Here is a 27,927-nt window from a genome sequence, read left to right on the forward strand (position 1 = left end):
TTTGTTATTTATTATTTATTGTATTCATCTGCTTTGTGTACCTATAAAGAAATTCCAGAGACTGGGTAATTTATAAAGAAAAATGGTTCATTTGGCTCATGGTTCTGTAGGCTGTGCAAGAAGCATGATACCAACATCAGCTTCTGATGAGAGCCTCAGGCTGCTTCCACACACCGATGAAGGTGAAGGGGAGCCAGAGTGTGCAGATCACATGGTGAGAGAGGAAGCAAGAGAGAGGGGGAGAGGTACCAGTCTCTTTTAATAACCAGCTTTCATGGGAACCAATAGAGTGGAAACTCACTACACCCTCCAAAAGAGGGCATTAATCTATGTATGAGGGATCTTCTTCCATAATCCAAACACTTCCCATTAGGCCCCACCGCCAACACTGGGGATCAAGTTTCAACATAATATTTGGCCAGGACAAGCAAACCATATCCAAATTACAGCAGTGTTGTGGCACAGTTGACCTTAAAAAGGGAGATTATCCAGGTGGGCCTAATCTAATCACATGAACCTGTGAAAGTAGAGAACTTTCTCCCATGCTGGTGGCAGAAGAGGAAGACAGAAGAAGAATTCGAAGAGATTTGAAGTATGAGAATGATTCTACACACCATTTGTACCTTTGAAAGTTGAGAGAATCAAGAGCTAAGTAATATAGATCTAGATGCTAAGAATGATCAGAGGATATGTGACAAACAGCAAGGAAAAGGGGAACTTGGATCTACAACAACATAGAACTTAATTTTCCCACATTCTAATTTCTAGAACCTGTGAATGCTAACTCATATTGTAAAGATTTTTCAGATGTGATTAAGCCAAGGATTTTTGAGACGTAGAGATTACACTGAATTATCCAAGTGGACCCTAAATTCAGTCATATGTATCCTTATGAGAGCAGAGGGTATTCTGAGACACACATAACAGAAGATCATGTGATGGTGGGGCAGAGATTGGACAGATGCAGCCAAGAAATATTGGCAGCCACCAGGAGCTGGAAGAGGCAAGAAGCATGTTCTCCTTCAGAAAATACAGAGTGAGTACAGCCCTGCCAACATCTTAGTTTTGGCCCAGTGATACTGATGTCAGACTTCTGGCCTCCAGATCAGTAAGACTAAAAATTCCTGTTGTATTAAGTCATCCGGTTTGTGGTAATTTGTTACAGCAGCCACAGGAAATAAATACATCTAGCTATTCACAATAGCATCCTAACAGTTCTCACTGCTATCTCAGGTAATTACCATAGTGTGTTCTATGAACAGAAACAGTCAACAGAAAATGAAGTCAGATCACGACTCTACTGTAGTGATGCTGAAGGTTTCCTGCGGTTAGAAAAATCCCTATTGCCACTTATAAATACACTTCGTTATTGTTATTGATAGTGGCATTAAATATCCACAATAGTTTACTTGTATTGAGTTTTACATTTTAAGCAACACTTTCATTAACTCAAAGTATAGAACTAAGAAAATAATAATATATGGAAAAAGATGTATTGTGAATTGCTTATAAATATTGCAATGGAAAATAATCATATTTGAAAAAATATTTTTAAAGTATTTTTATTCATCAGACTTATGGTTTGGCCAAGATAGCATGTCCCAATTCCTTCCAAGTTCTCCCACTTACAGCTAAAAACCCTTGGCATAATACAACAAACAAGCATAGGAAGGCAGAAAGGTAGAAAAAAGGTAAATGACAGGTAGACCTCAGAATCTACAGAAGGCTGAGGCGCATGGATCACCTGAGGTCAGGAGTTCCAGATCAACCTGGCCAAGATGATGAAACCCTGTCTCTACTAAAAATACAAAAAATTAACTGCACGTGGTGGTGGTAATCCCAGCTACTAGGGAGGCCGAAGAAAGAGAATCACTTGAACCCAGGAGGCGGAGGTTGCAGTGAGCCGAGATTGCACCAAAGCACTACTCCAGCCTGGGCAACAAGAGTGAACTCTGTCTCAAAAAAAAAAAAAAAAGAAAAGAAGAAGAAGAATGACACACACAGTGAGTTCCCTGAATTTTCTTATCACGTCTCATATATCTTAGACAAGGTACTCCAGAAGGCTCCCATCCAGAACTACCAACAAGTAAAGACAAAAAAGTTCCACCTAAAACCTATTCCCCCTAGCCAAAGGACCTGGAAAAAGGTGGCCTAACAACAGAAAACCTTTCTGACATCACCCACCCTACTCCATCAAAGCATCAGTGGTAAAACCACATGTCACCCACTCCAATAGTTATAGTGGGGACAAGCAGGCCGTTGATTTTCCACCCCACCCCTGAGCACTTTCATGCCTTAGAAGCAGCACACTCTGATTCCCTTCCCCTTGTATTGTCTGTGGTACTGATGGGACTGAGTAAGGAAGTAATCTGCCATTCCCCCAGCAGAAGCACACAGTGCTGTGATTCTCTTGCCAGAATGATGTTGGTAGAGGTGCGAAGGGAGCTATTTTCTGTTTTCTTCCTGATAGAAACAGATGTATCTCCAAGTACCTTACCAGGGTAGTACCAACAGGGTTAAGTCACAAGTTGAGATTCCATTTCCACTCAGGAACAATGAAATTTAAAGATCTGGTGCCTGGAGGGAATAACCACCAATATCTGCACTAGTTGTCAATAAGACTGAGAAAAGTGGTGCAAGTTGGTTAGTAAGCAATCAATTTTTCTTTCCATACCTGTGTTGGCAAGATCCAGTAGGGTATAAAGCAAGGCCATGCCCCACCTCAACCCTTTGGATTGAGTGGAGCCCTGTGGGGACCACAGCCTATACCCCATCAAGCATCAGCAAGAAAGAATGAAGGAATTTGAGGCAGGGTAGCTGGCATTGTTTTCTTTCTTCCCATACGTGAGCAAAGACCAGTGGAAACTGAGCCTTTATTCCCACTTGGTATGAAGGAGGTGGAATGAAGTGGTGAGAAGTGAGCTAGTTGGTGTTCTACTCCCTCCCATCTCATATCTTGGTGTCAGTGGGGCACAGCAGGAAACAAAACTTTCCCTCCCCATCTTCCATGAGGCAGCACGAGTGTCTACAAATTTTGCTTCAAGAAATACTTTTGAATTCTTATGAAACATGAAAAAGTAGAGAATCTCAGAAAAAAATGTTGAATAAAGAACCAAATAGAAATTATGGAACTGATTAAATATAATACGTTAAATATGTATCTTGCCAGATGGGCTCAAGAGTAGAATGGAAATGATCAAGTATAGAATCAGTGAAAGTGAGGAGAGATCAATATAATTTACATGGTCTGAACAACAGAGAGAACATAGAATTTTACAAAAATGAACAGAGTACCAGGGACCTGTAGGAAAATAACATAAGAGCTAAAATGTATGTCATCAGAGCTCCAGAGGAAGAGGAGAGAGTGGAAATGAAAAATTATTCAAAGAAACAATGTCTGAAAACTTGCTGAATTTGATGAAGCACCTAACCCTACAGATTCAAGAGACTGAGTAAACTGCAATCAGTGTAAAGCAAAAGGAATTCAAGGCAAGACAAATCATCATTAACCTTCTGAAAACTAAAGACACACGCACGCAAAACAACCTTGAAAGTAACCAGAGAGATACAGTGAATTACTTATAGGGAAACACCAATTCAAATGACAGTGGATTGCTCACCCAAACCATGGAGGTCAGAAGGAAGCAGTATACATTATTCAAATACTGAAAGGAAGTAACTGTAAACTGTGAATTCCATATTCAGAAAATATATTCTTTATACATGAAGAGAAAATGTAGATATTCTCATATAAAGGGAAAGAAAGTGAATTTATTTTAAGCAAACCAGTCCTTAAAAATTGCTAAAGAATGTTCTCTAAACAGATAAGAAATAATTTTTTAAAAAAGACTTAAAAAGAAAGAATATCAGTATGGATAAAAATAATAATATAATAGACTGCCCTGCTCCTCTTCATCTCTTAAATCATATTTGATGATTGAAGTAAACATTGTGCTGCCTTGTACATGTTACATATTACACAGAGAGAGAGAGAGAGAAACAGAGAGAGAGAGAGACAGAGAAAAGAATGTCTTAAGACATTGATATTGTAAAATGTAGGAAGTATAAGGTTATCTAAATGGAATTAAGGTATATTGACTATATTTTCTTATTTTCTGTATTCTTTATGCTTTGATATCTGAGGTCTTGCTGACTGGGGAGGAACTGCCCCTCTCAGGGTTAGCTAATTTCTAGAGACAGTAAAGAAATCATCTGTGAGAGGATCCATAAGTGCAAAGTAACCAATCCAGAGCCCATACTCCCACACACCTCTTCTATCAGGCTCTTACACTCCACACCAATATTCCTCTACTCTAATCATCCCAAGGCCAGGGGTTAGTCAACACGAGATAGCCCTTACAAACAAGAGCCCAATGAAATTATTCAAAGTAACCAGTCCTGCACTTGCTTTGTCTGCTTACCTCACCTGTATTTCTTCCCATAAAAAAACAAAATATAGGTTCTTGCCCATTATTTCCCTCCTCACAGCTTCCTGAACAACACTGGTGCTTCCCTATGTGGCCCTGTATGACATACTATGCTTTGTGCTTTTAGGGATCTGTGAGTATAAAATAGTTTTTCATGGCAGTCATTGCTATGCCTATGTGTCTTCCTATATCTGACTGAAACAAGTCTCAAGTACATTTTAAAACATAAGGTTTGCTTGCTTTGCTTAAAGTAGTAAAACATTGATACCAGTAGACAGTGATAAGTTGCCTATGTATATTAAATTCCTATTTAAAACCACTAAGAAAATTATATGAAGTGATATGCTAAAATTATAAATAAGTTGGAATCCCAAAAGATATTCATGCAACCCATAACAATATCACTACAGATAACATCAGACGTTAAAGAAATAAAGCAGTACTATGAACAACTCTATACACATAATTCCAACAACTTTAATGAAATTTATCCATATTTAGGAAATAAAAAAACTACCAAAATTTACCAAAGATGAAATAGACAATCTGAATAGTCATATACTATTGTTTAATAAATTGAATTCATAGTTTAAAACCTTCCTAAAAGAAATCTTCAGACCTAGATAGCTTCGCTGGTAAATTATTCCAAACATTTAAAGAAGAGTTAACACCAATCCTTCGCAGACTCTTCCGGAAAAGAGAAGATGAAAGAAAACTTCCAGACTCATTCTATGAAGCCAGCATTACTCTGATACAAAAATCAAAAACATGTAACAAGAAAGTAAAAATACATTCTAATGTTATTCATGAAATTAGTCACAAAATATCAACAAATTAAATCAATCAGTATATAGCAAAAAGTATACTCCATGATCAGAGAGTTTATTCCAGAAATAAAGCCTGATTTAATATTTGAAATTCCATTAAGGTAATCTTATCTGTTAAAAGATGAAGGCAGAAAAATTACATTATTATGTCCATTGGTACAGGATAGAGTTAGAAACAAACCAATATCCGTTCTTTATTTAAAACAAATACTCCTCGCAACCTAGGAGAATCTATAACTTCCTCAACCTGATAAAAGCGCTTACATAGTAAACCTATAGCTAACATCATGTTCAGTGATGAACATTGTATACTTTCCCCCTAAAATAGGTAGTAACATAAGAATCCCCACTCTCCCCACTCTTATTTAACATACTAGTGAAAGTCCTAGGCAGTACAATGAGGCAAGCAAAAGAAACAAAATACATACAAAATGTAAAGGAAGAAATAAACTGTCCCTATTTTCAGACCAGGTTTGTCTACTAGAAAATTCCAAGAGACCTACCAAAAAAAAGCATGTATAAGCAAGTTAATTCACCAAGTCACAGTATAGAAGAACAACACAAAAAATCAATTGTATTTATATATACTAGCAACAAAATGTAGACACTGAAATTTAAAACTCAATACAATTGATAATCTTCCAAAATAATGAAACACTAAAATAAAAATCTAACAAAACCTATTTAGGATGTATATGCAGAAAATAACAAAACTAAATGATTTATAAATAAATAAAGACATATGCCATTTTCATTGACTGGAAGACTCAATATAGTAAGGATGTCAGCTCTATCTAAATTGATCTATAGATTTCCTGCAATTCCTGTCAAGGTACTCACACCTTACACAAAGATTAACATAGTGCTCAACAGACATTTCTTAGATTTCTCCAATAGCAAGCTCCATAAGAGGAAAAATTAATAAATAAGACATCCTCAAAACTAAAACTTTTCCCTATGATAGCCAATGAGAAGATGGTGAAATTGAAAGCTATAAACTGGGAGAAAATAGATCCAAATCACATATCTGACAAACAGTTTGTTTCTAGAATATGTAAAGAATGACAAAAACTTGATAATAAAACAAAATCCAACTAGAAAATGGGCAAAAACAAATGAAGGGACATTTCACCCAAGAGATTATACCGATGGTTAATAAACACGTTTTGAAAGGTGTTCAACATCATTAATCTTTAGGGCAATGTAAAATCAAACAGCAGTGGGATTTCACTACAAGCCTATCAGAATAGCTAAAATAAAGGACAATGACAACAACAAACGTTGGCAAGGATGTAGAGAAACTGGATCACTCACACATTGCTGGTCAGAATATAAAAGGGTACAGCCAGTCTGGAAAACTCTTTTTATAAAGTTACAAGTGCAACTAATAAACTCTTCAACCATTGAACAATGGGAAATTTATCCCAGAAAATTGAAAATATACATTACCCCAGAACATGTGACTGAATATTCTTAGCACATTTATTCATAATAGTGGAAATCTGTGAACAACCCAGATGACTTTCAATGCATGACTGGTTAAACAAATCCTGGTTTATCCATACTATGGAGTACACTTAGAAATAGAAAAGAATGAAGCACTGATAAACACAGCAACTTGATTGAATGTCCAGGGAAATATACTGAGTGAAAAAGCCAACTGCAAAAGGTTGCATACAGTATGATTTCATTTATGCAACATTCTTGATGTGACAAAATTATAGAAATGGAAAACAGATTAGTGGTTGTAGTAATTCCGGAATGGAATGGGGTAGGAGTTGGTCGTGGCTATAAAAAGCCAACCTGAGAGCTTCCTGTGGTGGTGGAACTTTCCTATATCTTGACTGTATTAATATAAATATTCTGATTTTTCTTCACTATAATATTACAAGATGTCATCATTGGAGATAATTGGATAAAGAGTACATGGAATCTTTCATTTCTTACAATTGTATGTGAATCTATAATTATCTCAAATATTTTTGTATTAGAAAAAGATATCATAATATGAGAAAACAGTGTAAAGGATGAAGACATACACTATACTTGGCATTTGTAATATCTTATCACAAATTTGTTTAATATAGTTGCTGACTTGGCATCCATTTTTGGGCCTGACATAAGTTATTTGAAACCCAGTCATGCAGGTGGCCTAGTTAAGACTTCGCCTCCCCTTGTGCTTTTTTGCTATTATAACCCACTTGTTTCTCATCTCCACTGGCCCAAAACCCAAACCCAACATATTCTCTCTCTGTCTGTCTCTCTGTCTCTCTCTCTGTCACACACACACACACACACACACACGCACACACACTCTCACATTCTCCATCAGCTGGTTGAACTCCAAGGAACTTCCCATTGGTCCTCTGCCTTCATGCCTGACTTCTCTGGGACCTGTGAATAATAGATTTCTTCTGTTTCTTGCATTTGGTTTCACCTCCTCATTGTGTCTCACCCAACACACACACCTGAATCTAACTCATCACCTGTCAGGGCTCTCCTAGACTGTAACTATTTTGGCTAATGTCTGCTATCAATAGATAGATCTCAAGACTAAATATGAAAGAACCATAACAATAAAAATTATAACATCTAATTTTTAAAAGATAAAATATTCATCATTTATATTTATATGATTGCTAATAACCAGAACTCAACTGTCAGAGTTCTAGCATCAGCATTTAGAAAAGAAACATTTATATTTTCTTTCCTTGGGAGATATAATTGCTGTGACTCATGTCATGTTGATTTTAGTTGACATGTATAATTTAGTTTGACAATAAATAAGAAAAATATTATTTGAAAAATAATATGTTTTTGAAATAAAAGGCTACTATTTATAAATTGGAAAAGGTCTTCAAGAACCCAGTGTTTAGTGACATATGATGATGTTTACTGATGCTTTACATAAAGCATGCCAGGATCTCCAGATAATTGTCATGGAAGTTTATCAAATTACATTGGCAGCTAAGCATGGTTTCACATTTTAAAATAAACCTTCTTCCCTACTATGTCAAATATTCAATTTTCCACCCAACTTAGCTCAGGTTTCAATTATATAGATTTGTAATTATGATTTATAGCATAAAGCATGTAGGTTTCCTAGCTAGTCAGTGAAGCTGCTGATTTTATTGAAAAACACAGAGTTGGAACTCTCATTATGCAAAGATGCCTGGGAGCGTGCAATTAAAAAAAAAAAAAAAAGTCTATAACCTGAAATTTAGACCTATTTATACCACCAGACTATTTCTATGAAGAGAGCAGAAAGTGAATCTATTAAAATCACTTGTAAGTGTCCGGTTTTATGAAATGGAACACAAAGCACAGTGTCATTTCTCTTTTCTGTCATTTTATGCAGTTTCCTTCAATTCAGAAATACAGGTAAATATTATAACAAAAAGAGGACTAATACCTGCTTAGGAGTTATGAATACCAGGCCTTTACAAGAGGTAGATTAGTAGGTGGATATATATAGATAGTAGAGAGAAAGGGAGGTCGATAAATAGGTAAAATGTGTGTGAGTGATGAACTTGCAATGGGACGTCATTTTCCTTTATTGAAATTTGCTATAGTAAAATTTCCTACAGTTAATTGAAACCTGAAGACTGCTAGTGACATGTAACGCTTCTGCCCCTTTTCTCACTGATACTCCTCCTATTTTATTAAGAATATAGAGGCAAAACAGAGGCAAATTGTCTGTTTCTGTCATTACACATTAATAGATCGGTTTAATTTTATGTGCATCCATGTGCCTTGCCTTCCGTCACATTACATCAAAAAAGGACTCTGTGCTCTTATTGGCTAGTCCTCCACCAGTTTACTGAATCCGGTACCTACTCAATCAAGTGAAGCTGTCCAATTTTCGCCTCTGTTTTCCATAATACTTTTTTTTTTTTTTTTTTTTTTTTTTTTTTTTTAGACGGAGTCTTGCTTTGTCACCCAGGCTGGAGTGCAGTGGCGCAATCTCGGCTCACTGCAAGGTCCACCTCCCGGGTTCAGGCCATTCTCCTGCCTCAGCCTCCCCAGCAGCTGGGACTATAGGCACATGCCGCCACGCCCGGCTAATTTTTTTGTATTTTTAGTAGAGATGGGGTTTCACCATGTTAGCCAGGATGGTCTCGATCTCCTGAACTTGTGATCCATCCGCATCAGCCTCCCAAAGTGCTGGGATTACAGGGGTGAGCCACCACTCATAACCCAGCCTTCCATAATACATTTTTAGTGGATTTTTCTTATCAGAATATGCATGTTACAATAGCTCTCAGTTTAAAAGTCATACTGCTCTTTATCCCCTGACCCTATCTATCACTGTCATCCCATTTCTCTGATCCTCCTTGAGAGCAAAACTATTTGAAAGCCTGACTATATTTACTGCCCTCACTTCTTATATCATTATCTCACCCAAGCTAATCCAGTTTTATTCACCATCATTCTCTTTTACTCTCTAATACTGCTCTTTTAATTAACTAGTAACCTAACATGCCATAATTATCCGTCATATGCAGTCCTCATCTTGTTCAATCCATGAGCACTACTTGACACACTTGATCTCTCACTGTTTTGGAAACAGTTGATCTCCAGGAATCAATTCTCCCTTTATTCTTCTATCTCTTTAGTGAGCCCTGCTCATTCTCCTTTGCTGTTCCTGCCCCCCTAATTTCCTGGAAGCTATCTTCTCTTTTTATTTCTATCCACATTCATTTCTGATGGGATCTCATTTATTCACACATGAAATATCAACTTCTAAATTGATAGCCCCAGTCTCAACCTCTCCTTTAAATCCAGACTCATATATCCACAAGCTATCTCAATATTCCCCCTGCAGATATCTATGAGGCTTCTCAAACTTCTTTAGGTGCTCTGCTCAAGTGGAACCTTATCACAGAGACCTTTCTGGAACACCCTGTATTAATGTTGATTTCACTCTCTAACCTTTAACTGTTTTATGTAACACCATAAGTATTATACATTTTATTTATTTGTTAATGTCTATTCTCACTTGTCAACACATTCTGGAATCTCTGACTCAAGAAAACAGGAGATGTGTTTTCTTTAATATTTTATCCTCAGTGTTTATTATAATGCACAACACATAAGTATTTTCTAAACGATTAAACAGAAGAATAAAGTAATGTAGAATAAAAACCATATTGCACAAAATGGAATTATGTAGACAGGCCTGGGGTTGTACCCTTGCCATAACAAAACCTTGGTATGTATGTTATATTAACTTCCTTTTTTATATGAAGAAAATCTCACTTATAAATATAAATAACTTTCCTAATTTCCCAGAAATAATGAGTAATTGAGCACAGAATTAAACTTCTCTTAGTACAGTGCAGAGGAAGAGGAAGACATGATGATTGATCAATAAGATATATTAGTTATAGTAGTAATCGTAGGAGACATTATTTTATCTTAAAATTATCTGTGGGTAATTTAATTAAAATTAAAACCAGCTAGTTTCCTAGAAAAATATACAGTTTCTTAATAATTTTTTAAATCTTAGTTTTTTCAACATATAAAGAAAAATGTTATCATAGAGTAATAGGGATGGAAGAAGCATTAAGATATTCTATTCTAAACACACGTGTAAAGCCAGAAACCCTTCCCTATTATAAATGTCAGTGGTTATACAACGTGTGCTTGACAGTCCTCAATGTCAGGAAACTTTCTCCTTCATTGTGCCTCCTATCAACAGTCTCCGATAATGGATTGTTCATTCATTTTGAGCCAGTAGTGAAGTGTTCACAGTAAAAGCAATTTTTGCTTTAAGTATAATTTTCTTATTTGTGCTAATATATTCTTAAAAAGAAAACATAAAACTTTAACTCACAGGTACTTAGCCCATGTTGTAAAGTTTACCTTAGCAATCATATTTGCACTAAATAACCCCAAAACCTACTTAAAAAGCATTATGTCATGTCTCAAACTGAAAATTTTTCTAAGAAGCATGGATTTGTGTTTCTTCCCCAGTTGCATGTATGAGTAATGTGACCTTCTACTTATGCTTCCTTTTTTCTATACTGTTTCCTTTGACAGTGTCTACTTTGGATAACCTTCTATTAAATCAGACATTAGCTAGCTCTATGAAAGGTTAACAGGGTAAAACAGCAACAGTGTCTAATTCTTTCAGAGAAAAATGTAATCCCTTAAATGCCCTTCTCACTATTCAGTAGATACTTCCATTGGGTCAAGGGGGTATAGGTAGGAAAGGGAGAATGGTTCATCCCTAGCTTTTCCATCATCATAGCAACCAAATGGCAGTCAGATGATGTTCTCCTATCTGCCTTATGTTTTGAGTGCAAGAAGTTAGAATCTCTGTAAGTAAATTTAATGACATCCATGCCAGAGACTCTGGGATAATATATAAAAAGAAAAGATAATCTCATGAATTAGTTTGCTAGGGCTGCCATAACAAAATGCTGCAGACTGAGTGACTTAAATGAAATTTTCTTTCTCACAGTTCTAGAGGCTACAAGTCCAATGTCAAGGTGTCAGCAGGTTTGATTTCTTCTGAGGCCTCTTTCCTGGGCAAGCTGTGTCTTCATGTGGTCTTTTATCAGTGCATTTGCCCCCAGTGTCTCTCTGTGTTCAAATTTTATCTTCTTATAAGGTCACCAGTAATATTGGATTAGAGCCCACACTAATAACCTAATTTTCACTTAATCAACTCTTTAAAGGCCTAACTTCCAAATACAATTACATTAAGAAGTACTGGGGATAAGGTTTCAACATATGAATTTTATGTTGGGGGCACAATTCAGCCCCTAACATCTCAGAAGAACCAGTTACAGGATGGGACTCTCCTTCAAACCACCAGTAGAGTAATTATGTTCTATTTTTATTAAAAAAAATTAGCTACTGGAAATATGAAGTACTCATATGGAAAAATACATCGATTTTATGTTTGAAAATGGTTAATGAAAAGTCACGTTCTTGATCACTTTGTTTCAAAAATAAAAATAAGTATTCTTAATTAAAAATAAAAAAACTTGAATTCTTATTTAAAATAAACCACTATAACAAAAATAATAGTACTATTTATGGTGCGAGTATATTTCTCTTTTTTATTTTTTGAGATGGAGTCTTGTCCTGTCGCCAGACTAGAGTGCAGTGAGTGATGCGATCTCGGCTCACTGCAGCCTCTGCCTCCCAGGTTCAAGCAATTCTCCTGCCTCAGCTTCCTGAGTAGCTGGGACTACAGGCGTGCATGGCCACACCCAGATAGTTTTTTTTATTTTTAGTAGAGACAGGGTTTCACCATGCTGGCCAGGATGGTCTTGATATCCTGACCTTGTGATCCGCCCTCCTCGGCCTCCCAAAGAGCTGGGATTACAGGCGTGAGCCACTGCGCTTGGCCAGTGCTAGGATATTTCTTAGTGTCTCTTGAATTATCTGACATGGGCCATTTCTAATGCCACAGTAATTATTAGAAATTGTGCACAGTTTATTAAAAAACAGGAGCAGAAATGTAATACAACTAAAGTAATGAAAAATGAATTGCCCAAGATGAAACAATTTTATTACTAAAATTAGGGTTATGTTCACTTTACTGTCTTGAAAAAAATTTCTTGAAAGACAGAAAACCTGCCTGGCGCGGTGGCTCACGCCTGTAATCCCAGCACTTTGGGAGGCCGAGGCGGGTGGATTACGAGGTCAGGAGATCGAGACCATCCTGGCTAACATGGTGAAACCCCGTCTCTACGAAAAATACTAAAAATTAGCTGGGCGTGCTGGCGGGCGCCTGTAGTCCCAGCTACGCCGGAGGCTGAGGCAAGAGAATGGAGTGAATCCTCCGGGAGGCGGAGCTTGCAGTGAGCGGAGATTGCACCACTGCACTCCAGCCTAGGAGACACCAAGACTCCGTGTCAAAAAAAAAAAAAAAGACAGAAAACCTCATTTCCATATTTCAAATAGGAGTTCAAAGGGTAAAAATTTCTAACACCTTTAATGAAAAAGAACAATCAAAATAGCAGTTTTAAATATACATGAAATAAAATTTGAGTGCTAATTGTTTTTTGTTTTTTTTTTTTTTTTTTTTTGAGACGGAGTCTCGCTGTGTCGCCCAGGCTGGAGTGCAGTGGCCGGATCTCAGCTCACTGCAAGCTCCGCCTCCCGGGTTCCTGCCATTCTCCCGCCTCAGCCTCCGAGTAGCTGGGACTACAGGCGCCCGCCACCGCGCCCGGCTAGTTTTTTGTATTTTTAGTAGAGACGGGGTTTCACCGTGTTAGCCAGGATGGTCTCGATCTCCTGACCTCGTGATCCACCCGCCTCGGCCTCCCAAAGTGCTGGGATTACAGGCTTGAGCCACCGCGCCCGGCTTGAGTGCTAATTGTAATCGGGCTATAGTAGATTTTAAAAGCAAAGCACAAATATTAATAATAATAATGTCATTATTTTTAGTATTCCTGAGATACTAAACATGATTTATTATCAGGGTTTCTGAAATTCTAAAAATAATGTATAACTCTTTTAAAATATGTATACATGTGTAAAATAAATTATGTAAATTAAATATGCATATTTTCCCCAGATGCTTAGTACTGTTAAACTTTAAGAATGATGACTGTAACGGAAAATAATAAATCTATCTGTAGTTAAATTATGTAGTTACCGCATGGAAATGGATAAAAAAAGAAAGAAAAAAGCTCAAACATTTTGAGTTTATAATATGTTTTATTAGATTACTTAATCTAATCAATATAATCATTATACTAGCTAGATTTCCCAGTCAGAAGATACATACAACTGATGTAATTATTTCCAGCTTCCTGGTAAACACATATGAAGATGTGTTTAACTTCTGGTAGCACTGAAAACTAAGACTAGCTGAAAACCTATTCCAAGAACCTAGAAACGCTTTATACAATAAGGTTGGAACTCATAAACAGTATGTTTTTCTTCTTGGGTAGGTATGGATGGACAAAAATTTTCAATATTCCTAAACTGATGTATAAATGTAGGGTGATGGCATTAAAAATACCATTTGTTCCAGTCTGCTCCCTGGAGCTAACCGTTCATTGCAAATTTTAAATGTTATTTTTAAAAATGAGCTGGGAAAGAAGGCAGGTAGTCTTACTAGAAAATAGAGCATCTATAATTGACACAATGTGATACTTACACATGAAGTGACAGAAAGACCAAAGCAAACTTCTTGGAAATCCTGAAATAAACCCAAATATATATGGAAATGCTATGAAGCTAGCATTTCAAATTCGTACTCTTTTAAATAAATGTGTTTTTTGATAATTAGTTCCATGTTCAAAAATCAATAACGTTAGATAAATTCTTCACTTCAGACATATTTAAATTACAAATGGATCAAATATTTAACTATAAAAATGAAAACATGCAAGTATTAGAAGAAAACATGGGTAGATTTTTTGTTGTTGATATGTAATTCATGGTGTTTCTTTTTTTAAATTTAAGTTCTGGGATACATGTGCTGAACATGCAGGTTCGTTACATAGGTATACATGTGCCGTGATGTGGTTGTTTGCTGCACCTATCAACTGTCATCTAGGTTTTAAGCCCCACATGCATTAGATATTTGTCCTAATGATCTCCCTCCCCTTTTCCCCCACCCCCTGACAGGCCCTTGTGTGTGATGTTCTCCTCCCTGTGTCCATGTGTTCTCATTGTTCAACTCCCACTTATGAGGTAGAACATGCAGTGTTTGGCTTTCTGTTCCTGTGTTAGTTTGCTTAGAATAATAGTTTCCAGCTTCATCCATGTCCCTGCAAAAGACATGAACTCATTCTTTTTTGTGGCCGCATAATATTCCATGGTCAGTATTCCATCTGACAGTATTCCATCCTAATATCCAGAATCTATAAGGAACTTAAATAAATTTACAAGAAAAAAACAGCTCCATCAAAAAGTGGGTGAAGGAGATGAACAGACACTTCTCAAAAGAAGACATTGATGCAGCCACCAAACATATTTTTTAAAAAAGCTCATCATCACTGGTCATTAGAGAAATACAAATCAATATCACAATGAGATACCATCTTATGCCAGTTAGAATGGCGATCATTAAAAAGTCAGGAAACAACAGATGCTGGCAAGGATGTGGAGGAATATGAACACTTTTACACTGTTGGTGGGAGTGTAAATTAGTTCAACCATTGTGGAAGACAGTTGGGGATTCCTCAAGGATCTAGAACCAGAAATACCATTTGACCTAGCAATCCCATTACTGGATATATACCCGAATGATTAGCAATCATTCTACTCTAAAGACATATGCTCACGTATGTTTATTGCAGCACTATTTACAATAGCAGACTTGGAAGCAGCCCAAATGCCTGTCAACAATAGATTTTTAATTAGAAGGAAGAACAGCTTTCCTGTCCATAGTCAAAGTATTAGTAGGGCAATGGGAAAACCATATAAAATAAAACTAATTTATGAGATGAAAAATGAACTTGATACATTCTCAAAGTTCTTTTCAATGTTAATTTTCAGTGATTTCTTGGACGTTAACAGCATTACAGAGTGGTTCTTATCCATCCAAGGGTATAATAATAGCCAAAGACACCTGTGGTGAATTCAATAATGAACTTCAGTTCTACTTGTAGGCTTGGTAAGAAAGTTACAACCGCAAATGGGGTACTAGATTTTTAATAAAATGGGCATGTTTGTCATGGCATCATCTTTCTATACTTTCAATGTAAACGTTAAAAGAAATCATGGTGTAAGTAATGAGCTACTCTTTTTTTATCTGTCGTGACTTCTTGCACTATCTTCACTGTCTAAAAGCCTAGATTTATTTTTAGTGGTAATATGATTTTTTTTGTAATAATGTAATCTTGTGTAAGGCTAAGTTATAATTTCTAAACTTTATCTCCTTGGGGATGCATGCATGGTTGATTTGAGTTAGCCTTTGCTGTTGTTATCCAAACATATTTTAAAATGAATTAATCCATAGTTTCCCTGAAATTAAACATAATGAAATCTCCATAAACTATACTCTTAATAACGTTTGCACTTATGACCTGTGAAATATATAGTCATCTAGCTTACTCTTTCATTACCTTGAAGGGAGGTTTGTAGATTTAAAGTCACAATAGAAAATCTATGTTATTGTACTAAGAATAACTGAGAACCACAATAAAAATACTAGTCAAAAACAAAAGAGTAGGTTGGGTTCAAATATATTTTACAACTTCTTGCAAATATCTCTGTGTGTACAAAATGTAATGACCTTCATAATGTATAACAGTTTTTTAGGAAGTGTGTTTATATTAATTAACTTTATCTATTTCATACAACGATTCATGAAAATATAGAACTCATAAAAACAAAATTGAAGATAATTGACTTTGTTTAGATCAGCAGTCCCCAAGCTCTGTGGCACCAGGGATCGGTTTCATGAAAGACAATTTTTCCACAGATGCAGACAGGGTCGGGGGAGATTTTCGGGATGAGACTGTTCTGCCTCAGATCATCAGCGTTAGTTAGATTCTCATAAGCAGCCTGCAACCTAGATCCCACACATGTGCAGTTCACAACAGGGCTCACTCTCCTATGAGAATCTAATGCAGCCGCTGATCTAACAGGAGGCAGAGCTCAAGTGGTAATGCTCACCCACCTGCTGCTCACCTCCTGCTGTGCGACCCAGTTCCTAACAGGTCACAGACTCTTACTGGTCCACCGCCTGAGGGTTGGGGACCCCTGGTTTAGATATCTTAATAAACAACACAGTCTTTCAAGGGGACCTTGGGAGAGTTATTTAACTACATTGTGTCAGTTTTTTCACGTCTAAAATGAGAAACGTAAAAGCACTTAATTTATGGTGGTTTTCTGAGAAATAAATTGTATAAAAATGCTTAGCACAGAGCCTGAATATAGTCAATACTCAACAAATATTAACTATTAATTATATTAATTATTATTATTAACAATGTTACTAGGCCTTAGAATGTTTTAATTTCCTCAAGAAATAAAATTTAAAATTTGAAAATTTACAAGAATTTTCAGTTGGAAAGTTTTGCAAAGGGGCCATTTTTAATTTCCATTTGTGATGTTTTTAAGAGTTTAATAAAATAATTTTCTTTGAGAAAAATGACTGATTATCATCTGTCTTACAACAGAATAAAAAATGAGTGTAGTCAATAATCCTCTATTATCTTGTAAAGCAGTGTTACTTTTCTAAATAAAAGTAGACATTTATAGGCTTGGAAACCCTCGCTGTTACAAATGGCCCGAAGCTTAACATTCTTCATACCTCTGGAAACTTGTCCAAGAGGTAACTTTTTTTTTTTTTTTAATAAGATCTCATGACCATCTGCCTTTGGATCCTATAAGGTGCTACTTAATCGTACAGCTTCCTGGGCCCTAGTTCAGCCTAAATAAATCAGAATCTCTGGGGATGAGGCTCTGCAGGTTCCATGTCTATCAAGTTTCTCATGTGATTCTTATGCATAGTAAAAGTTGAAAAATTCTAATCCATCGGACCGCAAGAAAATGCTGTCAGTTTTTCTGTCTTCTGGTTTTCACAACTAGGAGAAGATGACCCTTTCTTTCACAGATAAGCTTTGGCTTTCCTCATGGATCAGCTAAATAAATTAACAGCTTTTAGTGGCAGCAGTTTGGGGGCTCTTAGAAAAGACTTGCACCTATTATAGTCTAGAGAAACACATGAGAAAATAAAGGATCAAAACTTGCTGTACTTTATCCTCTGAAAAATGTGGTCAGATATGAAAAAGACTCATGGGTTTTCTGGTTCTTTTATCACTCTGGGAAACTTCAGCCATCACTTTCAACATTTCTTCAGTTCTTCTGGCATCTTCAGGAGAAACTTCTTACTTCAGGAAAATATATCTTTTAAAAAGACTTAAACTTAAGACCTAGGACCATAAAAGTCCTAGAAGAAAACCTGGGCAATGCCATTTAGGACATACGCATGGTCAAAGGCTTCCTGCCTAAAATACCAAAAGCAATGGCAACAAAAGCCAAAATTGACAAATGGAATCTAATTAAACTAAAGAGTTTCTGCACATCAGAAGAAACTATCATCAGAGTGAACAGGCAACCTACATAATGGGAGAAAGTTTTTGCAATCTATCCATCTGACAAAGGGCTAATATCCAGAATCTACAAAGAACTTAAATTTACGAGACAAAAAAAAACCACCACATCAAAAAATGGGCAAAGGATATGAACAGACACTTCTCAAAAGAAGGCATTTATGCAGCCAACAGACATATGAAAAAATGCTCATCATCACTGGTCATTAGAGAAATGCAAATCAAAACCACAATGAGATATCATCTCATTCCAGTTAGAATGGCAATCATTAAAAAGTCAAAAAGCAACAGATGCTGGAGAGGTTGTGGAAAAATAGGAACACTTTTACACCGTTGAGAGTGTAAATTAGTTCAACCATTGTGGAAGACAGTGTGGCTATTCCTCAAGGATCTAGAAGTAGAAATACCATTTGACCCAAAGGATTATAAATCATTCTGTGATAAAGACACATGCACATGTATGTTTATTGCAGCACTATTCGCAATAGCAAAGACTTGGAACCAACCCAAATGTCCATCAATGATAGATTGGATTATGTGGCACATATACACCATGGAATACTACGGAGCTATAAAAAAGGATGAGTTCATGTCCTTTGCAGGGACATGGATGAAGCTGAAAACCATCATCCTCAGCAAACTATCACAAGATCAGAAAACCAAACACTGCATGTTCTCACTCGTAAGTGAGAGTTAACAATGAGAACACATGGACACAGGGAGGGCAACATCACACACTGGGGTCTGTCGGGGGGTGAGGGGCTAGGGGAGGGATAACATTAGGAGAAATACCTAATGTAGGTGACGGGTTGATGGGAGCAGCAAACCACCATGACATGTATATACCTATGTAACAAAACTGCACATTCTGCACATGTAACCCAGAACTTAAAGTATAATAATAATAAAAAAGTAAGGTTGATGATATCTAAGGTAAAATAGTGAAGTGAACTTATAATTTTGTATACTGTGTTTTTTGTTAGAAGCAGTTTTTAAAAATTGATAATCAGTAATCAAATTAGGTGATTACTTTCTCCTGTTAAAATTATCATCTGTTAATATTTACCCCACTAAAAATTATTTTTTGTGTGTTTTACAGGAACTACACTGCCTCCTAAAGGAAATGTAGATATCTCATTGTTATTTATACCCAAAATTATGAAATTACACAAAACAATGGTTATTATTGAGATGAAAAAAGCAAATGGAAAATATTGGCCTATTGACAATTTTGATGAGTTGGATGTAGAATCTAAAAGGTAACATTTAAATAAAGACATTGAAGGAAAGTAATTTTATTTTGACAGCCACTGACATGCTAGGTTTCTTTTATATGTTATACATATATAATATCAAGCTCATGATTTTATATTCTCTGAACTGTTGAAATTCATATGTTCAGAGGAGGAAAATATATTTGTTATATGGATATCTATAATGTATAGAAAATAATATATTTATACACATATATGTCTAATGGTTGATTTGAAGCTCAGATGATGAACAAGTTTAATCTTAAGTATCATTATCAGTGAATCAAAGTCAGAGACATGCAAAGGGACTCCTTTCTGACATGGAAAATAGTGACTGCTAACATAATAAGTAATCAGTATACGGAGGACAACCTAAAACAGCTTGTCTGAGTGAAGTGAATTCATGATACTGGAATTCACACTGTGCCAGGTGGATATGACATCCATCATATGAAACTGCCATGACTAGAGGTATTCTGCCATTGCCAGAATGCCAGTTACTTGTATCTTTCTTGCTTAGCTGGAAATTAAGCAAAATTCAATAATGGTGCAAAATCTAAATGTGTTCTCTGTTCTTATAGTTTAATTAAATGATAGTCTGGAAATCTTAGTTAAAAATAAATTTTTACTTCGTCCTACATGTGCGTATTTCTTTCCTTCATTTTTTGCCAGTTCTTTACTGCGGACCCATTACTATCCATTCTACCATGCATTGTCACCACTCTTATAGTCAAGATTGGCTACATAAATTGTAAGTCTCAGTGAAAAATGAGAATGAGCAAACTTAATAGTTTGTTCAAAAACTATTGAGAATTTCAAAACAGTTATAGAAATGCATTAAACAAGCTTGAAGGCCTTCTAAGGATGGGATATTATTCTTTTGCATAAGCCCCACACTCAACCTGTCTTGCCTGCAATGTCTTGCATTTCATTTTAATGAAAAAAATCCCAACTTCAAAACTGATCATAAATTTTAATTAATTAATTAATTAGTTTTTTGAGATGAAGTCACACTCTGTTGCCCAGGCTGGAGTGCAGTGGTGTGATCTTGACTCACTGCAATGTTCGCCTCCCAGGTTCAAGCAATTCTCCTGCCTCAGCCTCCCAAGTAACCAAGATTACAGGTGTGTGCCATCACGCCTGGCTAATTTTTGCATTTTTAGTAGAGGTGGGTTTTCACCATGTTTGCCAGGCTGGCCTTGAACTCCTGACCTCAAGTGATCCACCTGCCTCAACCTTCCAAAGTGCTAGGATTACAGGCATGAGCCACCATACCCAGCCTATAAACATTTTCTAATAGTGCTGTGCTCCTAGTGGTGTATGATGCACCCAAAAATATTTGGACAAGTAACCCCTTTTCTTTTAAGTAGTATCCTCCAAAAGTAAATGCCTCACAAAATTCTGAAGTACTGTACTTCATGGCAGTTTTTGTTTTGTGCTTTGCCCATCCAATACAGAATAGATCCCAAGAGGGCTGTAGTACCTCTCATTAAAGTAGGGAAAAAAGCTCTTCAATTTTAACTTATATTTCATGATGGTTTCATTACAGTTTGCTTTGTGATGATTTCCCAGGGTTTGCTTTGAAATGTTTATAAAATCGGTATTTGCAGAAAATGTTCTTTCTTTCATCAGTTTCTCTCTACTAAAGTCTAAATTTACAAGCTTTACTAAAATACCATAAAGTTAATAAATAATTAGCTTTTTGTTAATATGGATTTTCTCCTTTTGTTCCCTCTTAATATTTTAATTTCTAATTAGTATTATGGGAATCGACAGCGAAGAAATCCAAGCAATACACTGGATATACCCTATTGTTGGACTCCCACTAGCACCACCTCCTAAATCTCCTCCAAGTAGGTATACATTAGAGTCAGAGAATGCCAGAATTCTTACAGACCTTAGATATTCTCTATTCCCATATCTTCTTTGTTTGAAGTCCAGAGAAAGTAGGTAGTAATGTGAACAGTCCTACTGGTGGGAATTCTATGACGTAAACATGCTCTCCCAATGTGTCCAATGAGTTTTCCACAAAACCACACTATTTCTTGTTGCCTTCCTGTTGGTGAAATGCAGATATCAGCTAAAATTAAAATGAAATTAACTTCAGACTCCTTTATTCCACAGAGCTCTGCACTAGATTTGTAAGATTCTCGGGTATACTTGCTCTCAAGTCACTTTTATGCATCCTATTTCAGCTTCTGTGTAACTCTGAATCTCATCTAAGAACTATGCTGTGGAGATGCGGATCCCTTTATTATTGTCTCAAGCATAAAACTTTATGGTGTTCCCCCAAAGCAGTCAGAATGTACTGAAGTTTTCAGGAAGGTTTATTTTGCCACAATAAACACAATATAAAATCTCTGCCCTTAAATGCCTTTCTTTTTCTCATTGACCTTTTTTTATTTTTGTTTTTTATTTTTTTGGCCTGGACATACCCTAGACTTCTCTAAAGTTTCTGTGTGTTCTCTTTCCTCAATACTCTTCTCACTTCTTTTGCATTCCTTGATTTTCCCATTTCCTTCCCAGGATCAGCCTAAGAAACAAAATTTCTCTTAGGTAACTAGTGATATTTAGTATCCAAACCTCTTACCAGGCTCTAGATGGCATTCTGCATCACTAAGATGCACTGAATTGCTCTGCAAAGCAAAGGGATATTTATTCTGGATCTCCCCCTTTAGCAACACAGATGAGTTGAAATAAGTCTTGAAATTTTGTTTTTATCTTTCTCCCTCCGATACCAATCTTTGTAAATGAAAAAGAGTTAGATTTCCACTGATGTAATTACATCACCACACTTAGAAAGAAGAGACACTAGTAAGTTTTGCTTGTAAGTAAGTAAAGCATTTCCCCAGGTACACTGGTTATAAAGGAAGATCAAGACTACATGTTTCCTTATGTAGTTTAATTTGAACTGGAGTAAAAATCCACAAATATCGTAATACCTTTGACCACAAATGTCATTTATTTTACTTGAAACATTTTTCTTCTTGACTTTTAAAAATCAACACATAGATAAATATTTTAAATATTCTAAATTATCTTCAGAATGTTTCACAAACATGTCATAAATGTCTTTTATTTCCTTCCAGAAGGTAGTTAATTGTATACTTTCCATAGAGCTGAACTGCTTAAAATTTATAATACACAGTCATCTGATCAAAGTGATATAACAAGCCCTAGACAGTTCTCTGTTGGAATGCTAATAATACTGTGCTCATGTCTACTGCAGACAGATTCATTTTATCCAGATTAAAGGTTTAAAGCCAAATTTTTAGTCAAAAACCATGCTTATGAGAACACGAAAACATAGATGTCTTGCAAATTTTTCTTCAAAGACGGTCTAGAGCATTTTTCTTTGAGTCATTTTTCTTGGTAATTACTTGATTTTTTAATTAAATGTGAGTTCTGTAAATAGCTTGTGTTAGATTAGCCCAACCTATAGTAGCATTAGTGTTCAGAAGTAGAATTTGTATTAGTTATTAAATCATTTTCCCCAAAATCTAAAATCTTTGCTGGTGATTATTTTTATCTACACATGCCCTCAAAAGGCAAGTGGGTATAATTTTATAAATACATATCATTCACTTTCTGTGTAGTCCATTTTTTGTTCTTAGTAATATCAGATATAACCTACTGCTTTCCCTGCTCACCTATATCATTATCAAAGTTTATTATTTCTTTTCTTTTTTATGTATCTGTCACTCAAGTTATTCTCAAACCCAAGATACTTTTTTGTTCTTTGAGCCACATTTTCTCTTTGTGCATTCTTATCTACTACTGTCTATTGGGCCAGATAATTGGAAAAACGCTCTGCTACCTGTCACACTGTAAAGACAATGAAATGAGAATTCATTGTGATTGAGTGATCCATACATTGCCAGAGCACTAATTTCCTAAGGACCTCTAAGACACAACCAGTGACATGATACTAATTGTAACTTTCATAACATTAATTTCTGATTTAATGCTTTGATACTGAATATAGCTATAACCAGGAAAGCTTGTACAGTTTTTCCTAGCCATTTTAATTTATATATATTGGAATTGAATACATATAAAATATATTTATATATACATATTTAATTCTGTACATTAAATTAATATGTAATCACATTTAACTTGAACTTTAAATCATTTTAATTTTACTTTTATGTGTTTAAAAGGTGACTTTTATAAACTTAAAAGTAAGTCAAAAATAATTTTAAATATTTGAATATGAATTTCAGGATACATGTAAAAACATAATGAATCTAATAGGAAATATTTTTTAAATATTGCATAATAAGGGTTACAGAACTTATTTTTAAAAATTATTTGAAGACATTTTCTATAGTATTGTTATAAAAGTAAAGTTTAGTATTATCACAATGAACATATATTTCAAAAGGGAAAAAATTCATGCATTTGCAATTGCCCCATGAGTTATAGATCTAACTACATCAGTTCCTGAATCAAATTTCTATATCCTAATATAATGTTTTATAATCTAGTATATATCTTACAGATTTATTTTCCTGTGCTATTTTTACATAGTCTTTAATATTCATATTTTCTTCCCGAATGTTAATGAATGTAGATATTGCATGAACGTGTGTGTGTCTGTGTGTATATGGCCAGATACAATGACAAGTCAAAGTATATCAAAGGAAGTTTTATTTTTATGACATAGTTCATTTTCTTCTATCTCAAGAATGATCATATCACCTACAAGTCAAATTAACTGGAAATATTTCTCTCCTGTAGTTGTCATACAATGTCAGTCGAGGAAGCGGGTAGAAGAGAAGGTGGAAGTCATACTGAATGCTAGTTTTTTCGGACTTAGTCCTACTCCAGAACTGACAGAAGTTTTAGTGATTCCGAGAAGAACTTCACATTCTTTTTGTGAGGATCCCAATGGTAAGAGAACTACAGTGGTAGAAAAAAAAAGAAAAGAAAAGAAAAGAAAAGAAAAGAAACACTTAGTTTCCATGAATTGCAGGTTGCTGATTGTGCAATTATATTAAGATCCATGTCCATTTACTTTTCATTTCACTGCTTATTCACATAGTGCTTAAGGTGTGTTCAGTTGTTATGTGTGTTGTTTTCATGTAGCTCAAAAATAACAACAGTTACAGTTATCACTAGATTTATAAGATGTAGATTGTGATTCCATTAATAGTGAGGAGAGAGAAAATTGTAGTAACTATAGTTTCCACTTCCCCTCAACTTTATTTTTTTTCTTTTACTCTTTCTTTCTGATTTAAGGAATATGATAATGCCATAAAATGCAGCTTTAAATTTAGAAACAAAACCTTGAGTAAATTATTTTCTTATTTAAAGAAATAGAAAATGAACATAAATTAGATATAATATCCAAATAAAGTTTGTGTAATAGTAGTAATGCTCCATGTATTTACTGTATATTCCAGATTTGTATATAAGAATTTACTATCTTGGGCCAGGCGTGGTGGCTCACGCCTGTAATCCCAGTACTTTGGGAGGCTAAGGCGGGAGGATCATGAGGTCAGGAGTTCAAGACCAGCCTTACCAACCATAGACCAGCTATACCAATATAAAAAATTAGCCAGGTGTGTTGGCGGGTACCTGTAATCTCAGCTACTTGGGAGGCTGAGGCAGGAGAATTGCTTGAACCTGGGAGGCAGAGGTTGCAGTGAGCCGAGATCGCGCCACTGCACTCCAGCCTGGGCAACAGTGAGAGACTCCATCTCAAAAAAAAATAAAATAAAATATCTCAATTTAAAAAGCCGGGCGCGGTGGCTCAAGCCTGTAATCCCAGCACTTTGGGAGGCCGACGCGGGCGGATCACGAGGTCAGGAGATCGAGACCATCTTGGCTAACACGGTGAATCCCCGTCTCTACTAAAAATACAAAAAATTAGCCGGGCGTGGTGGCGGGCGCCTGTAGTCCCAGCTGCTCGGAGGCTGAGGCGGGAGAATGGCATGAACCCGGGAGGCGGAGCTTGCAGTGAGCCGAGATCGCGCCACTGCACTCCAGCCTGGGCAACACAGCCGGGCGACACAGCGAGACTCCGTCTCAAAAAAAAAAAAAAAAAATCAAAACAATTTAAAACAGGTGATCTAATTCTTCAAATATGTGGTGTTTTACTTGAAGTAAATATATGAAACTGAGTGGTATCAGCAACAAGGGAAAGTAGAGAGTTCTAGACCCTCCAAACACCCAAAAACACACAATTTCAGCAATAATTCCCTTCGTAAGACAACAGAAACTAATTGAAAGTTTCTTGCACTTCAGGAGAAACCAGACTTACCAAAGCCTTTAGGGAGATTTAGGGCACCCTCTTGCCAAAGGCCCTGTGCTTGGCAAAGGGTCTTCTCATGACACATTGGTCTTGGCAATGATTTCATGGATATAACATCAAAAGCACAGACAAAAAATAAAATAAAATAAGTAGGACTACATTAAACTTAAAAGCTTCCTCACAGCAAAGGAAACAATCAACAGGGTAAAAAGATAACGTGTGGAATGGTAGAAAATATTTGCAACCCATATATCTGATAAGTGGTTAATCTTAAGGAGCTCCTACAACTCACTTTAAAAAAAAAAAAAAAAACTAATAATCTGATTCTTAAAATAAGCAAAAGACTTGAATAGACATTTCTCTAGAAAAGACATATGAATGGTGAAAACTGTATGAAAAAAGTTCAATATCACTAATTAGGAAAATACAAATCAAAACCACAATGAAATATCACCTCACACCTGTCACCATGGCTAATGTCAAGAAATAAAAAAGCATTGTTAAGGATGTGGAGAAATTTGAACCCTTAAATATTGTTGGTAGGAACGCAAAATGGTTCATCTGCTATGGAAAACAGTCTAACAGTATGAAAGATCCTCAAAAAATTAAAAAGAGAATTATCTATTATCTAGCAATCGCTCTTCTGGGCATTTATTCAAAAAAAAAATTGAAATTGGGAGTTCCAAGAGAGGTCTGTATTCCAGTGTTCATTGTAACATTATTAACAATAACCAAGATATAGAAACAACCTAAATTTATGTCCACAGATGAATGGATAAAGAAAATGTAGCATATACTATCTTGAAATAATATTCAGCCTTAAAAAGGAGGAAATTCTACAATATACAGTATCATGGATGGACCAAAGTGAAATAAGCCAGTCACAGAAAGACAAAACTACATGATACCATTTAATATGATAAATTTAAAATACTCAATCTCATAGAAGCAGAATAATATGGAATAATAGTTGCTAAGATCTGGAAGGGAGAAGAAATGGGGAGTTGAACATTGGGTATAAAGTTTCCATTGTACTAAATGCATAAGTTCTAGGGATCTGTTGTAAAACATAGTGCTTAGAGTTAACAATATTGTGTGGTGCACTTAAAACGCACTTAAAAAATATTAAGAGGGCAGAACTCATGTTACAGTAACTGTAACGGAAGGTAAATAAATGTTTATACATATAAACCATTTTAACATGTTCTTGCTACTTTAAATTGCTTAAGTTGTACTCTTGTCAGGTTGTAAACTAAAGAAATTGCAATTCTGATCGTATACATTGATTATACTTATTACCTAAAAAATCCACTTAACTCCTAGATAATCAGGGTCTTGAAAGAAGGTACCAACATTGTTTTGGGAAATTTGAAAATTATATTACGAGAGCAATCTCTCTCAAAATAGCTCTTGAAAATATACCTTATGGCCGGGCGCGGTGGCTCACGCCTGTAATCCCAGCACTTTGGGAGGCCGAGGCAGGCGGATCACAAGGTCAGGAGATCCAGACCACGGTGAAACCCAGTGTCTACTAAAAATGCAAAAAAAAAAAAAAAATTAGCTGGGCGCGGTGGCAGGCGCCTGTAGTCCCAGCTACTAGGGAGGCTGAGGCAGGAGAATGGCGTGAACCCAGGAGGCGGAGCTTGCAGTGAGCCGAGATCGCGCCACTGCACTCCAGCCTGGTGGAGAGAGTGAGACTCCGTCTCAAAAAAAAAAAAAAAAGAAAGAAAGAAAATATACCTTCTGATATGGCTCTTATTTTACTGCCTCCTTATTTTCCATGATGAAAAACAATATTTACTATTGAAAACAACTGTAGGGAAGTTTTGCAGTCTTATCTCCATTCGTCATTCTCTCTAAAACAGCTTTTGTTTTCTCTGCTCAACACCACCAAACTCAACAAGCTCATTCATATTTTGGCTAACTACATTTTAATTTGTGAATCTTTTTTGTTCTCCTGATGTATGTCCTACTATATAGAAGAATAGACCAGTCTTCTCAACTTTAACATATTTCTTTCTCTATAGTGCCTAAATATTTAAAGAAAGTAATCGACCTCATTGTCTCCTTAAAGACATATGGCAATAACTTGGTTCCTTTCCCCTGCCCTTATTCCAAAGGTGTAAC

At 35.9% G+C, this 27,927-nt stretch overlaps 1 protein-coding gene across 1 annotated transcript in view; it reads left to right on the top strand.

The window, feature by feature from the left end:
* Window positions 1-27,927, top strand: part of CFAP47 (cilia and flagella associated protein 47) — a 508,878-nt gene that overhangs the window by 435,079 nt on the left and 45,872 nt on the right. Inside the window, exons 58-60 of the mRNA XM_030933635.1 lie at window positions 19,388-19,547; window positions 21,300-21,394; window positions 24,285-24,437. Coding sequence (XP_030789495.1) covers window positions 19,388-19,547; window positions 21,300-21,394; window positions 24,285-24,437 — 408 coding nt within the window. The remainder of the gene's footprint in view (window positions 1-19,387; window positions 19,548-21,299; window positions 21,395-24,284; window positions 24,438-27,927) is intronic.

This window comes from Rhinopithecus roxellana, chromosome 7 (genome assembly GCF_007565055.1).
Source record: "Rhinopithecus roxellana isolate Shanxi Qingling chromosome 7, ASM756505v1, whole genome shotgun sequence".
Classification (NCBI taxonomy): domain Eukaryota; kingdom Metazoa; phylum Chordata; class Mammalia; order Primates; family Cercopithecidae; genus Rhinopithecus; species Rhinopithecus roxellana.